We start from the raw sequence: 15,207 nt of genomic DNA, 5'->3' as shown, positions 1-15,207 counted from the left end.
CATCTTCTAATTTTGGTAGAGCAGCACTGTAGTTTTACAGGAAAATGGTAGAATTGGCTTCATCAGGTGCATAAAATTTGCTCTGATGGGCTCAATTTATACATGCTAAATGGGGAAAGCAGTGTGGTCAGATGTAGACCAGTTATTGCCTCTCTCCCTGTTTAGATTCCATGTGTTATTACACATAAGTCTCAGCATACATGGTAGACACATGTGTAACTGGCCAGCTAATTTGTAGAAGTATGGCTGTGACAATAGAGATGGAATCACAAAGTTAGTCTTCATCCCTTCTTAACACACGTAAAGCAAAGACTTGTTTCTTGTACACACACGTTGTACAAACAACTTGTTTCTTTCTTTTTTCTCTCCTCCAGCTTTGAAGTTGTAGAAAGAATTGGATACACTGAGCCAGTAAACAACAGTGGTGTTCTCTTCAGATCAGGACTGTGTTTTTCAGGTTCACCACTGGTATTTTTGAAGTATATCTACCCTAAAATGCCAGATGAAATATCTACCAATGTCAACTTATGCAATTGATGCATTAATTAACTGTCCAGTAGGAAAACCATTCAGAACAGAAATGCTTAACTGTATTTTAATTAAAGCTGGCAATTTCAGTTTTAAAATTCAGGATTTAAGAAATAGTATTATTTGCCTAACACCCTCACAGAGAAGTAATCTGGGTTCTATAACTTCGCCAATTTCTTTGCAAGTGCCACAGCAAAGTTATGTGAGGCTCCTGCAAAAAGATGAGAAAACTTACATCCCTGAGGACAACTGCAAAGTCTACAGTATTTTTCCTATCCTTAATCTATTTACTAATTTCACTGAGCTTCCACCTTTCACCCTTAACATACAGCACCGTCCTAGAGCCAATCAGACTCCTGATATTTTTGTCTCACAACAGAGCAGTCACACCCATTTCAGTCAAAAACCTCATATGCAGAAACTAACCAGTGGTGAAGCAGTGGTTCAGAAAGATTCAGATAGCAGTAATTTCCACAGTGTCATGGCCACGCTTCATCCTGGAGCTACTGCCTTGCAGGGATTGAACTGGATACAATTAGCTGCTTGTCAGAGCAATATAGAACTTCTTCCGACTTGCAACATGTCCATCTCAGGAGAAGAAGGGTCAGAAGGCTAGCTCTGCTACTTCTTTAAACAAAGGAAGCTTAAGTATTCTGGTACCTGAATCTGCGGTAGTGCACAGAACAGACGAGAAACAGAAAGCATGTGATCCAGTTGCTTCACTTCTGATCTCTGAAACATGAATAACCTTAGTGTCTACATGACCTATAAGACTAGCTGAAATGTATTATTACATAGATAGGGAAAAATGGCTCATTCTTTCATAATCATTAAAATATCCTTTATTACAATTATTCATTCATTTTAACACATACCATTTGAAATCTCAGGTACACAGACCAACTTGTGGTGCTTCCTAATTATCTTAAATACTAACATATTCCAAATGTTCACAAGCCAATCAACAAAATTTTGTGAGCTTAATAAATAGTAGCATCTGGTCCTGTTTAAGTATATATTAACAAATCACAGACTTAACAGAGATAGAAAAACCCTGAACATCATCAGCTTGATACTAAATACTAGTATGCAGGCTGGTAGCAAAATCTGTCAAGTTTTATGGGACAGTTCTTAGATTCTTTGGTTTTACTCTAACTATATGCAGTATTAACACCCATTAGGAGTAATGGGTTGAAACAAGTAAGAAAATATTACAAGTTCTAAAAAAATGTTTAGCTGAGACATATTGCAATGGTTTTATAAATAAGGAAGCTTTTTACATAGATACACTTCAGACTGCCCTGTGCTATACCTACATGTTAATAAGTATAATTTACATTTGTGAAGAATTATGCCAGGTGGGGAAGTAATATTTCAAACTTTAGATTTCGCTGCAAGAAATAAAGCAAAGTGACCCAGTTTTGTTGCAAAAGACGCAGAGCCTTTAAAAAAACAAAGAAGCTTTGTGTGTGATTTTTCAGAAGGTTCTACATTTTTTGTTGGAAATGGTCAACATTTTCACTTAAGAGCCAATTCAGAAATAAGAACAAAAGACAGGTCTGCACACTGACCAACTACATATTTTCTGTATTCATAGTTACGAAAGCACCCAGTAAACATTTTATCAGAAACATCGGTCGATCATACTCTGGGAGTACATTTACTGTACGTTGTCAGATGTGCAAACGTCCTTCTAATATTCTAGAAAAGATGCAGTCAGTCCACATGCAGCAAAAACAAATAGGGTTAATAGCAACCTGCCAGAAAAAGTGTTCTGTCCCTTTAATAGAGGCTTAATAGGATGTTGCTTACTTCCATGCCTTGAAAAGCTTCCACTGCCCATTTCCACACATTGAGCCTCTATTAAAAGGACAGGATATCCCCCCTTCAAATGGGGCCCATCTTTTCTGTAACTTGAAGCCGTGTGAAGTCCTGTAAAGTAGTGATGGGCTAGTATTGTAACTTTGTATTTATTGGCCCAAAGATTGATTGAAAACTCAAATTACATCCACAGATGTAGATTTCATATGCAACTCATTGGAAATGAGGTTTTTACATATAAAAAGGCCATACTTAGTGTAACAGGATGGCTTTTCCTTGTCCATCGTTTTGGCAAGCAATATTCTATATGGTGACATTTGATCGGCCTTTATATAATGACAAAGATTCACCAAGCTGAACACAGGCCACCTGCCATTTATGACAGCTCACCAGGGGTCCATACATCTCTTGGCTTTACTGCTTGACTAAGTCTCCAATAACTGACGGGTTGTCAAATATCTGGCAGGCCACAACATGTGGCAGATTACAGTGTCACAAACTGCAGGTTTGTTCTAAATCACATGACAATATGCTTTATTCTAACAAAATTTCAGTAGGGGGTTGTTTTAAGACACTGTTGCTTAATAATCTAATAATTATGTGAAGAGCTAAATCTTCATTCTTTAGTTAAAAATAAATGCAAATTCCACCAAAGGAGTGGTACGTTTTGCAGTGGCAAACACGGTTTAGGATTATGGCTGGGGAGATCCAGGTTCAAATCCCCACTCAGCCATGAAGATCACTGAGTGCCAGTTATTTGCTCAGCCTAACCTGCCTCATTGGGTTGTTTTAAAAGAGAAAACAGGTAGGGAGAACTACGTACATTGCCCTGAGCTCTGTGGAGGAATGGCAGGATTTTAAAAATGCAATAATCCTAGAGATATCTTCCGTCTCTTACAATGTCAAGTCAAAGATCAGGACTTCAAAAGGTTCTAAAGTGTATGACTTGAAAGTGTGCTGTTTGGCCCCCATCTCCAATGACAAAGTGAATGCTAATACCATTTAAAGAAATAGCCAAGTAACAATCATATGCTTATGACATTGTGGCGGGCTTCCTGGCAACAACCCATCTGACAGGGTAGGACACATCCCTGGACCCAGCAGCAAGACTCACCAGGCTGAAGCATAGTAGGGCAGGGGGGCAGGAGGGGAAAGCCATGGTAGACGTAGCAACAGGTCAGCTTTGGCAGTCTGCCCCAGGGAACTCAAAAGGTGTGGAGGCCGAGAGCAAGCCTGGATGGGAGAACAGTGGCTCTCTGGGCCCAGGTGTTTTAAGGCAGGGTGTGGCTGTGGAGAGCAGGGAATAGAGCAGGGCGGAGCTTAGCTCAAGGGCCAGGTGTGAAGCTGGGGAGGGAGGGGAAATGGGAGGGGGCTGGCTGCAGGGAGAAGGCACAGGAACAGAAAAGGAAAGCCAAGCTATTCTCCTTTAGGGTATGGTTCAGCAAATTAGGCAGTGTTTGGTGCATTTTTAATCACCCTGCAATGTAACTAACAGTTTTACAAGAGCTATGCAATTAACCACTCCAAGCTTCAATGGAACAAATTAGATAAATAAGCTGTATTCAATGGAACTCTAGATGATATAAAACACTAATTGTGAAAGTACAGATATAATAATACAATATTAGGCATCTATATAATAAACAGAAATCAATGGGAATGAAATTCAAAGTCTGTTCTAACTAGGGCTGCAACATTTGGTTGATAAATTGGTAAGATTATGCACAAAAAACTTCTACTATAAAGGTGCATCCAAAATATCAGGCAGCTTTTTAAAAAATGATTATTTTTAGTACAAAAACTCTGGATGGTAGATGCCACCTTAGGTAGATGCCTTCCTCCTCCTCCTTCTCAGACATGCAAGAAGGAATACCTTTTTTCGAAGACGGTGCAACAAGCATATGCATAATCTGAAACAAAGAAAGAATACTTTTTCTTCAGAACAATTGTTTTATGTGCAAGTGTATGGACATTTAAAAGATTGGAATTCATATGATTAATCAACTAAAGTTTTTTTAATCGGGTGACAGCCCTAGTTCAAACAAAATTAAGCGTCTGATGTCTAAAATTAGGAACAGATCTAAAGAAAAGCTGATGAGAACTGATACATAATCTACCAATGGACAGAACTTGGAGAATGAAGCGCTAGAAGTCTTCAAAATGTTGTCTTCTGAAATGTGTCCAGACCCTGAAGACGGAGGGACAACTAGTTGCGTCCCCTGATGTGGATTTAGCCTGTAAGTGTTTTGGATGCAAGGACCATGACTACTTCATGCAAGGCACATATATTGCTGTTGCGAAAGAGTACCGATATTAACAGCAATGACTTGGGATATGTTTACAAGAACTATGGTTTGCTGCTTGATAAGGTGATGTTACAATACTGTCATTCACAATTTTTAAAAAATTCAGGTCATTTCCTCCAGATAATTTCCCCTGAACAATCTACCTGAAGTCACACCAGAACGAACACCGTGAGAATCCCTGAGAACTCTGATTTAAAAGTGAGAGCTATCAAAACATGAGAAAGCTGAGCTCTGCTGGTTAAGGATATGTTCCTATTGTTTCACTTCATTTCAGGCATAATGAGTTAATGGCACTCTGAGAATCGATGCATAGAACAGGCTCTTCGTTGTGCTGTTACTCCTTCAAAAGAGTACAAACAGAAAAGAGCATCATGGAGATCAGCAACAAATTATCAGGAGTCACTTCAAATTAACCAAGGTTATAGTTTTTCCTTCTCAAAATGAGGCACAATTCCCATGTCATCCTGTGTCAAACTGCTCTCCTTTTCTGTCATCTTCAGATTCTCTTCTGCTAGCTGGGATAGGTACTTCTGTGGTTAACGAAAGAATTATTATTTTACAATGTTTGAAAATCTAATTGCCTGCCATACATTACTTTCTACCTTCAAGCCTCCGCTGTAAACATTTGTCACTCCACTGGGACAGAAGTAAACAGGTCTTTAGAAAGAAAAAAATACAATTCTGATACAATATTTTTTTTTCTTACGAGAATCAAAATAGTTAGCACCTCCGTAAGGGCTACCTAAGGAGGAAGTAACAGAACCAAGGAGGTTACTATTCGGAAACCCTGATACTTCATGAAAATGTTAAATAAGATAGTGCTCTTGGCATGTGTATCTGGTTCACCTTCTCCTCCTCTAGGAAGTAAAAAATGGAGCATAATCAATATGATATAATTTAGTTTATAATTACTTTAATAAATAAAATCTCTTACAATATGAAACAGTAGCAAATCCGTCAAATCCATATGAACATTTAGTTTGAGCAATATTTAAGAGAAACCCTAAAACATACCGACAAACAGAAAATCATGTGTTTGGTCACATAACCTCAAAAGTAAGCAAAACTTATGAGTGCAAAGAAGACATTCTCGTGTTCATATTCTGCCGTTAGAACAGATAAGGTTGCTAATCTAAGGGCTGTCTCACTCATTATTACACAAAATGTTTTACACTGACATGTACAAATGGCGTGTGTGCACACAACAAATGTTTTTCACAATGTGCCACACATACACATGCTAGGGCCTCTTCATCTACACACAGCAACACATGTTGGTCATCATATTGGGCGAGTGAGGTAGTCTAGAAGCTGCACCTAGTCAGACTGAAGGAAAACCAATTCAGAGCTAGCAGTATTTGGTATTGAGGGGGAAGTTATTTTGGGCACAGTAGGGCAAGTGTTCCTGGCACATACTACACCGCCACAAAGGGAATGGTGCCTGGAGATCACATGCTAGAGCTTCAAGCCAACTGTGCACCTAATTAAAAGTTAAATTCAGAATGCATGCACGTGGACACACACAAAACTCCTCCCACAGGGGAGAAAAAAACATTGACAACTGTATATACTTCTCCCAGTGAATCCCTGCCAAAGAAATGCCAGTAACTTCACACTTTTAAAAGAGGCTCATCTGTTGCTCAGCTTCACTAAAACCATTAACACATGTAGATATTTAGTGAGCAAATGCATATTTTTCCAGCTATATAAAACTGCTATGGTCTTGGATTAGCACTTGAGAATGCTGCCCTAGAGGGAGAAAAAAAAATCCTGAAGGCAAGCCTTTCACCTGTTACCATCTCCCCTTTCACTTAGGCCTGTGCGTGACTTTCTTCTGTGCTGTGTGCAGCACTCTGTATTAATTTGCAGCGTGGATTTCATCTTCTAGAGGAAGGCCAAGCCTGAATGATAGTTAATCTCTGCTTGATATTTCATATGTGCAACGAGGGAATTGGAGCAAATCTCATTCGCTTCCAGATGCTTTTGACTATTTCTAAGGTTTAATGGGGGGTGGGAGGTTTGATTCGTAATTACACAAGACATGGAGGCATGAAATGGACAACAGTCTCATGACTATTTGGCAAGCCAGCGACTGCACATGACTAGCAGTTCAAAATAGTACAAAACAGCACCTTTAGAAGCTTTATATGTTCACCGGGTATCTCCACAGGTAGTCTCTACACACAGTGGAGCTGGAGCACAGGAATTATGTGTCCTGCACTCTCCCCTCTATCCCACATAGTTTTATATAACCTGGAACATTTACCTTTCACAAAAACAAGGCAGAAAGACCATGAGGTGAGTGCCTTGAGTCAGATATGATATGGAAGGAGGTGCATAGCCTGGGGCTCTTTCCTACATGCCACAGTATAAAGGTCCTTCACGTAGGCTGCACACTGAGATGGCACAACAAGCTACAATTAAACTCCGATCAGGCATAAATATTGTTTGTTTGCTGTGATCACATGTGCCCCTTGCTCTTCCTTTCATGCGTACAGAACTTGAGTAAAACTTTGATCAAACTGCGGTGCACTGTGAATGCAGACACCTCAGTGAAATGGAGTTAAACACCACTTCAATTTAATCCCAGTTTAGCATTCCAGTTTGTGGGGTGTAAAGCTCTGGTTCCTGAAGATGTCTACTTGGATGTTACAGCAAACTGGAGCCTGATCAAGACAGGAAGTTTTGCATCAAGGTCTGTGCTCAATGGGAGGTGAGAGGAGCCAGGGATGTGCATAAGCACATCAACCACAGTTGTGTTTGCTCCTGTCAGGGTTTTAATTTCAGTTTGTTGACACTGGATTCATGCAATGCCATCCTAAACAGTTACACCCTTCTAATCTCACTGACTGCTTAGGACAACACTGTCAATCTATTTACCTGGGGAAAAAATGAAGCAGCTAGCTCATGAGGTGAATGCCTTGGGGGCCCCATTCATGCAGTGGGGAGAGGGTGTGAAGCCCAAGGCTGGATCTTGCATATCACTGTATAAATGTGCTACATGTAGTGTGGACTGGTCTCAAAGCTACTAATTTATATGAATTCATAATTCATTACCTGAAGATTTTTGTAGTGAACAGTACTTCTGCAATGACGAGTCTTTGCTGTCTCCTCATTTGTGTAGAAAAGCCCACAAAGTTTGCAGTAAAAGCCTGTTCTGGGCACAACAAATTCCACTCCTATAAAAAGATTTCGAATTACAGTGATTACAAGACTATCAAGGATAGCTTTAACATAATATACCTTTGAAGAGACAAAAACATTGCATTTATCTGAAGAGTGCTTCTCATGCCTACAGTTTAATGTTTTCTCCTATATTGATTATGATGCCTCCACCAAAGCTGCTGTAGTGTGGTAGAGGTATAGTGTGACAAATAGCTAATTTGATTCTTACTTTGTGAGACAGAGCTTACTTCATTTGATCCATTGGAGCCTATATCCATTAAGCTGGTACTTTTATATTTACAACAGAAAGGCAGGGTGTGGGGAAGATGTTATAAAGAGAGGCTAGGCTTTCTATCTCTCTATTCTAAATTTGTCCCCTCCATCTAGGCTTGCCTATACATTTGCCTTTAGGATGTTTTACATTCAGTATGTCAAGATGGACTTCTCACATTTCCTCCAAAGCCTTCCTCTTTTCACAAGCTGTCTGAGGCTATTGACAAGATCACCATTTTCCTCTCAGCTAAGCACCAATACTTGGGCCACTTATGCAGGGCTGTTTCCCAGCAGTCACCCCCGCCAACTGCTTCAGGGCTTCCTTTTGATTATGCATGCCTTTCCTGACTGTCAGAGGTCGCCTCGTGCTCCCCACGTGTTTCGCCCACATTTTCCGGATTTTGGCTAAAACAGCATCCAGGAAACACAGGTGAAATGCATGAGGAGAACGAGGCGACCTCTGATGGTTGGTAAAGACATGCATAATCAAAAGGAAGCCCCGAAACAGTAGGTGGGGTGACCACGAGGGAAACAGTCCTGCATAAATGGCCTTAAGTTTTGTTTCTGATTCTTTCCTGTTGTTTTTCTCCATATTTGCACTGCTGCCGAGTTGTGATGCTTTCCTTATCACACAGCAAAATCTGTCCCTTCATCTGAAATTCTGGTCTATGACTTGCCATCTGGTCCATAATTACTGGCATTCATGTCACTTCTCAATCTCCTTATCTAGAACAGCTGCCCAAGTAATTCACTTCTTCCATTCTGCGCTCATTCCCTATGCTTGCTTCCTTTTTCCACATCCAACACAATCGCTTTGCCAGCACCAGGCTGGGAAATACCTGGAGATTTTCGCTGTAGATTCTGAGGAGGGTGGGGTTTGGAGTGGGGATGGACTTCAATGGGGCTTAGTGCCATAGAGTCCACCTTCCAAAGCAGCCATTTTCTCCAGATGAACGGATCTCTGTCACCTGGAGATATAATTCCAGGAGATCTCCAGGCACCATCTGGAGGTTGACAACCCTACTTGCATCTTTACACTCACCATAACCTCTAAGCTCTCTTTCTGCTCCTATTTCTTCATAGAGTCTTGCCTGTGACTTTACTCCTTTACTTGCCATTTTCCAGACCTGATGGACCCTGTGCTACTTACCTTAGTTTTGACGTAGCCAATGCTGTTCCAAGGAACTGGTAAGTCCTCTAAGCATTCTCAAAGAGACATTGGACCGATAGACAAGTTATTGCAAAAAGGTTGAGTCCCCTGTAATCAGACATACCTAGTGGGATGCTGAGCTCTGTAAATACATCTTCTTGTTCCCATGATGGTGAAAAATGTGTTCTTTTTGATTCTGCCTCTGGGAAGTCAGGAGTTTTCACTTCCTGATACCTACAGTTTGCTTTTGAAGCAAAGGAACACATTGAATACAAACAATGCTGGTGACATGAAAAATGCTTATAATCCTAACTCAAATGTTTTCTAGATGAGGCTAAGCATTTATCATGTTTATTGCTAATTGGCTGTAAAAACATTCCTCATCTTTGTTTCATACAGATTGTGTACAGTTGTACATGTAAGATACATGAATTATTAACCACATTAGTGATTCTCATCTTCTTTACGCCTGCCTTGACATGCCTCTGCTATGGATGTCCATTGTGGTGATTACTCAGTGATTATACATCATGGCATTCCTTTCACTTTTGAACATGCTCTTTACCTCCTCTGAACTGAGTACCTTGCAATTTGTTTCCCACCATCTCACCACAAGGTGGCATCCATGAATACTACTGTCCAGAGCAGCGTCTTATGGATAGCATACAATGCTTAAGAATTTTATTTTAGCAACTAATATGCACATGCACAAATATATGAATTCTGGAACATCTTTAACATCATATGAACTACCAACTAAATATGCCCATGCTTCAGAGTGCTTTAATTAAGACTTAAAACTTTAATTAAAGTTTATTGTTAATAAACAGTGTACCTACCTATATAATTTAAGTTTAAGAAATTTGGCTCTCAAAAGAAATCTCAAAAGTTGTACTGTTGATATTTGGCTCTGTTGACTAATGAGTTTGCCAACCACTGCTCTAGGCTGATCCTGCATTAAGCAGGGGGTTGGACTAAATGGCCTGTATGGCCCCTTCCAACTCTATGAGTCTATGATTATATCCTCACAACAACCCTGTGAGGTAAGTTAGGCTGAGAATGTGAACTGGCCCAAGGTCACCCAGTGAGCTTCCATAACAGAGTGGTGATTTGAACCTGGGTCTTCCAGGTCCTATTCTGAAAATCTAACCATTACACCACACTGGCTTTTGTGGGGTGTCTGCTGTTGAACAGTAGCAAGCAGCCAGGCCTAGGTGAGTCATGCAAGTTGGTGGTAGCAAGTTTCCTTATAGTTGCTGGTGGGCCTGGCCCTTGAGGGAGGACTCAAAGGCCGAAACAGCCCTGGAAAAGGCCCTCCCCAATTGCCTTTTACTGGCAGAAACCAAAGGTTGAAAGCTGGCAGCATGGTTGAGGGTGTCTAGCAACCCCTGCAATGGCCACTGAGAGGCATTTGTTTCTTAAACCTACAGGTACTGCTTCTATTATTGGGGGGGGTTAATCCCCCCTTTTTAAAAAATTGCAGATGTTTCTGCAAACTAGGGGCTTTTCTCAGGTTTATAGAAAGAGCTGTCTCAGGTCTCTGGATTTAAGCAGCCAAGATTTGGCATGTTGAGAATTAGCTATATTGATGGAACAACATATAAAATTGATGGAACAATGTATAAAAAAGTGAAATTTAGCACACCAGAAAACCATTTTATGGCAAATAGGGTTTTACAAAACATCTAAGGGATTTAATTTTTTTTACTCTGAACAAGCAAAAGCCAGACATAAAAGACTATGTTGTTGACCTGTTCTTCCCATTAAGTACTGTATATACCCGTGTATAAGCCGACCCGCATATAAACCGAGGTGCCTAATTTCTCCCCCAAAATGGGGAAAAATTAGGCACCTGTGTATAAGCCGAGGGTCGGCTTATAACCCCTCCCCCCCCAGCAGGCTTACCTGTTGCGAAGGCAGGCGGCGGCGGGGGGCCCCCCACGGCCCAGGAGGCCCCCCCAGGGTGCTCCTGGCCGGGGGGAGCCGGGCGTGCCCAGCGGCAATGGCGGCGCGGCCCTGCAGCGGCCGCAGGAGGCCCCCCCGGGCGCTTCTGGCCGAGGGGAACCGCGCGGGCCCGGCGGCAATGGCGGCGGCAGTAAGTTCCCCCCTCCCTCCTCCTCCCCCCCTCCCCTCCCGTACTGACCCACATATAAGCCGAGGCCGGCTTTTTCAGCCCTTTTTTTGGGCTGAAAAACTCGGCTTATACGTGAGTATATACGGTAATGTAAGCTGAGTATTAAACAGTTCAGCTCAACTTGTATGAACCCAGAAGTGACCATAATAACAGATGTCTCTTCCAGAAAGCTTGCTAGATACATATCTCATTTCCTTGACACCATGGCTTACATGGCTTGAATTTGGCAGAGCTTGTTTTCCCGTGACTTCCCTCCTAGGAAAATTATAATGCTCTGAACAATGCTTATTCTTGCTGATAGTATATTAAAAAGTAAATACATATTGCACAGATATAAAACTAAAACAAACCTATTAATAACAACAAGACAGAGGGAAAAATATACTAGTTACCCTGAGTTTTTTGAGGCTCCTGATCGCCACAGCTTGCTTCCTCCTGGGAGTTTTTTACCAGCTTTTCCACAGCTTCCCTACTGCCGCTTTCTAGGGATTCCATCTCTTTATGATCATTTATGAATGTGTCACTCTGCTGTAAGAATTCTTCTTTGGGAGGATCAGAAGTTACATTAGGGTTCTCCAGGTTTAAGTGAATGTCAGTGCTTTTATTTATTTCTCTTCCCTTATCGTGGTAATCAGAATCGCTAAGAGGTCTGTCTTCATGCAATTCAGCTGGCTTCTGCTCAGTGTCCAGATTTAGATGTGATGCTTTAGAAACTGCATCATCACCCTCTAAGCCACTGAGAATCCCTGGAGTTTCCTCTGCTGACCCAAAGCTTGCTTCCATCACATTAGATTTCTCTTCACTTTTATTTAATAAACTCTGCTTGACAGTCATCTCCACTGCAGCTATAGGACCAATTTCTGAGCACTCTTGGTGTTTTGGACCAACTGTGACTATTTCTTCAAGTTCAGTTATATCAGGTTCCATTATGAGGTCATCTTCTCCCACTTCATCCACCGTTACTAGCTCTTCCATGTTAGTTGGATACCATGTCTCAGCTTCCATTTCACATCCACTCTCCCAGTCCTGTTCCTGAAACAAAGATGTAAATCCCCTTGAAAAGACATGAATCAATGGATATCATCCATACAATAAAAATGTTGTCATGAAGCATTCTATTATCCACAATGCTTAGTTTACCAGCATCGCCCAGAGGGCAAATTCTTTCCCCTTCCACCACCATATCCATGTCTTTGGGTGCACACATATCCTACTCCCACCTATCCAGACATCCAGATGCACACATATCCTACTCCCACCTATCCAGACATCCAGATGGATGCCTCCAGCTGTTCATGTTATCAGGTGTTTCCTTCTCCATCAGCCCACCTTAAACTGTTGGAAGCCAGCTGTGCTTACAGGGCTGCTCGTTTGCCTGCTGCCGTGGCTTGGGGAGAAGAGGACAGGTCTCACTAGGCATGGGGGCTGTCACCAAGGTGTTCCCAATGGGATGGGATTTGGTTGCTGTAGATTCCTTTGGGTAGGGGGTGGTGAAGAGCAAAAAGCTTGAATATCGGGTACATTTGATTAACTGGCAAGCCCATTCTCTTTCTTTAATTCCCCCTGTTCTTAGACTGAGGTCCTGAACAATAAAACCATAAAACTTAAATAAGACTCATATCTAAAAACACCTTCCTTCTCTGCAGCCTCTAAAAAACAAGCAACGAAGTAAGTACATTGAGGGTCAGAGTCTTCTAGGAGGAACTGAACCTTTTCCTCTGAAGCTGCTTGAAAAAATGTGGACTATTTATTAAAACATGGCAAAATCCATTTTAGCCTAAGTTGACACACATAAAGACATTGCAAAAGAATATGTACCAAGGAATCTACTGACTGAAGAGGGCAAGGACATAGCCAGTCTGAAAAAGGGATCCTTAGCAGATGGCCCAGCAAAATCATTGAAACAATCCTATCCTCTATGAGTGCTGGGTAACAAAGCTTCTAATATATTTGGAGGGGACTTAAGGAATTATTTTTTACTGACAGAATTATGCTTCAATCCTTCCATGTATTCATTAGTGTGTTAGTACTACTAAAGGCAATTTTTACACACATAAGGTTGTACAGAATCACAGCAGTAGTCTTTATTAAATCTCTCTCCACAACAATTATAATCTTGTGACAGTGTATTGCTCTAAAATATTATTGTAGGTATACATAAACGTGGGTGTTTTATAATACATAGCCAATATTTGACAATATCCATATAAGCTGCCTTGTAGATGTACAACTATGTCCTGCTTCCAGGGGAGAAGACGTATTCCAGCCAGGGCTGAGGAAGGCCTGAAGTCAAACCTGCTTTTACCTGGAGCACTATATGAACTTCTGCATAGGACTCTGTTGCTGCTTCCAGGGAACAGAGCGTATGCCAGCCAAGGCTGAGAAAGATTAGCTGCTGAGCCTCACCCTCCTGTGCTCATGGCTCTATAGCAGAGGTTCCCAAACCTTTTGGGCCACCGCCCCCTTGGTTCCACAAACCCAACCTCAGCGCCCCCTACCCTATCCAACAACACAGTTGAAGGGGCCCACCTCTAGCGCCCCCCCCCCCGCTGCCCCCTTGCCTCTTAGTGCCCCCCTAGGTAATCCCACTGCCCCCAGGGGGTGGTATTGCCCACTTTGGGAACCATTGCTCCATAGAAACTTCTGTCTTGGGAAAGGACTGATAACTTTTTATTACTAAGAGTCAGTTTTCAGGGGAAAAGGTAAGTTGTGGGTAATAAGCTGTTTTTTGTGTCTATGTTCTGAACTCTAGTTTGTGAACTTCACTGTAGAAGTTTTGTGAGTCTCACAGTGCAGGAGAACAGCACTGAAATAAATAAAGTTTTCCATTCTTGTTGTTTTCATGGGTTCTTGAAAGCCTTTATGTTCTGCTCATTTATAATACTGATGTTTCTCGTTTCTTTTATAGCATTTAAAAGCCTTTTATGCATAACTGATGCGAAAATAACACCTAAAATGTATTGCAGTAATTTTAAGGAGAGAAATCAGCATGAAGAAACAGAATATGGCATGTCTCACAGGTTCAGTTCATGAAAGGGACACGTAAAATCAAACAGGTACTTCTGAGTCAAATCTTCAGGGATGGAAAATTTGGCAGCATCTCTAATGTACATGTGCTCACCTATCTGCTTATTATACTGGAACTGCTGGACTGTCCTGCCACATTAGGTAATTGTCATCCTAAGAAACTATTTGCTAGTGCAGTATGCTTAAAGGATATCTCCAGAGTCTGAAGGAATTAATGTTCCTTTCCTATCATCAGGGCTTTAGGAAGCAGCCCTTCAACCCAGATACACCTGTCATCTTTGTAAGCAGCACTGACCTTTCTCCATGAACTAGTCCTCACAGAGTATCATACTGATGGGGAGTCCATGCCATTGTGAGTCCCATTTTCCTGCCCATTATGCCACTGACAGAGATGCTCAGGATCATAAGGCAATTAATATTGAAAGGTTAATATTCAAGGTTTCTGAGCAGCAGATTATGACAGAGCAACCTTTTCGCTGAAAAAAAAATCTGCACCTGTTCAAAGGTCCACGCATAGCACATATTTGCTTTTAAAATCCCAGTATAAGTATATAAACATAACGTATTTGTTTCTCTCCTGTTGGTCAGTTCTGTCTTTCCTCCTAGTGTCCTAGAAAGGCACTGAGGACAGATACTGTTCTTACTCAGGAGATCAGTTTCTTGCTGCTACAGACACTGATAGCTTTCACATCTGATGATCAGCTCATGACCCTAAAGGTATGATGCTGGAAAACTTCCAAGGACATTGGTCTATGTTTCTTCAGCTCTGGAATGGGAGAATAACTTTCAAATTATTTAATTAA

The 15,207-nt window shown here is 41.4% G+C and overlaps 1 protein-coding gene across 1 annotated transcript in view; it reads right to left on the bottom strand.

Moving 5' to 3' along the window:
* Nucleotides 1-4,756: 4,756 nt before the first annotated feature.
* RBM20 (RNA binding motif protein 20) overlaps nt 4,757-15,207 on the bottom strand; it is a 119,212-nt gene continuing 108,761 nt past the window's right edge. The window contains exons 12-15 of the mRNA XM_056850451.1: nt 11,770-12,409; nt 9,368-9,487; nt 7,713-7,834; nt 4,757-5,185 (exon numbers count right to left, since the gene is read on the bottom strand). Of these exons, the coding sequence (XP_056706429.1) occupies nt 5,075-5,185; nt 7,713-7,834; nt 9,368-9,487; nt 11,770-12,409 (993 nt within the window). The 3' untranslated portion in view covers nt 4,757-5,074. The remainder of the gene's footprint in view (nt 5,186-7,712; nt 7,835-9,367; nt 9,488-11,769; nt 12,410-15,207) is intronic.

The sequence above is a fragment of the Euleptes europaea genome, chromosome 5 (genome assembly GCF_029931775.1).
Source record: "Euleptes europaea isolate rEulEur1 chromosome 5, rEulEur1.hap1, whole genome shotgun sequence".
Classification (NCBI taxonomy): domain Eukaryota; kingdom Metazoa; phylum Chordata; class Lepidosauria; order Squamata; family Sphaerodactylidae; genus Euleptes; species Euleptes europaea.
This window is presented reverse-complemented; position numbering and strand designations above follow the sequence as displayed.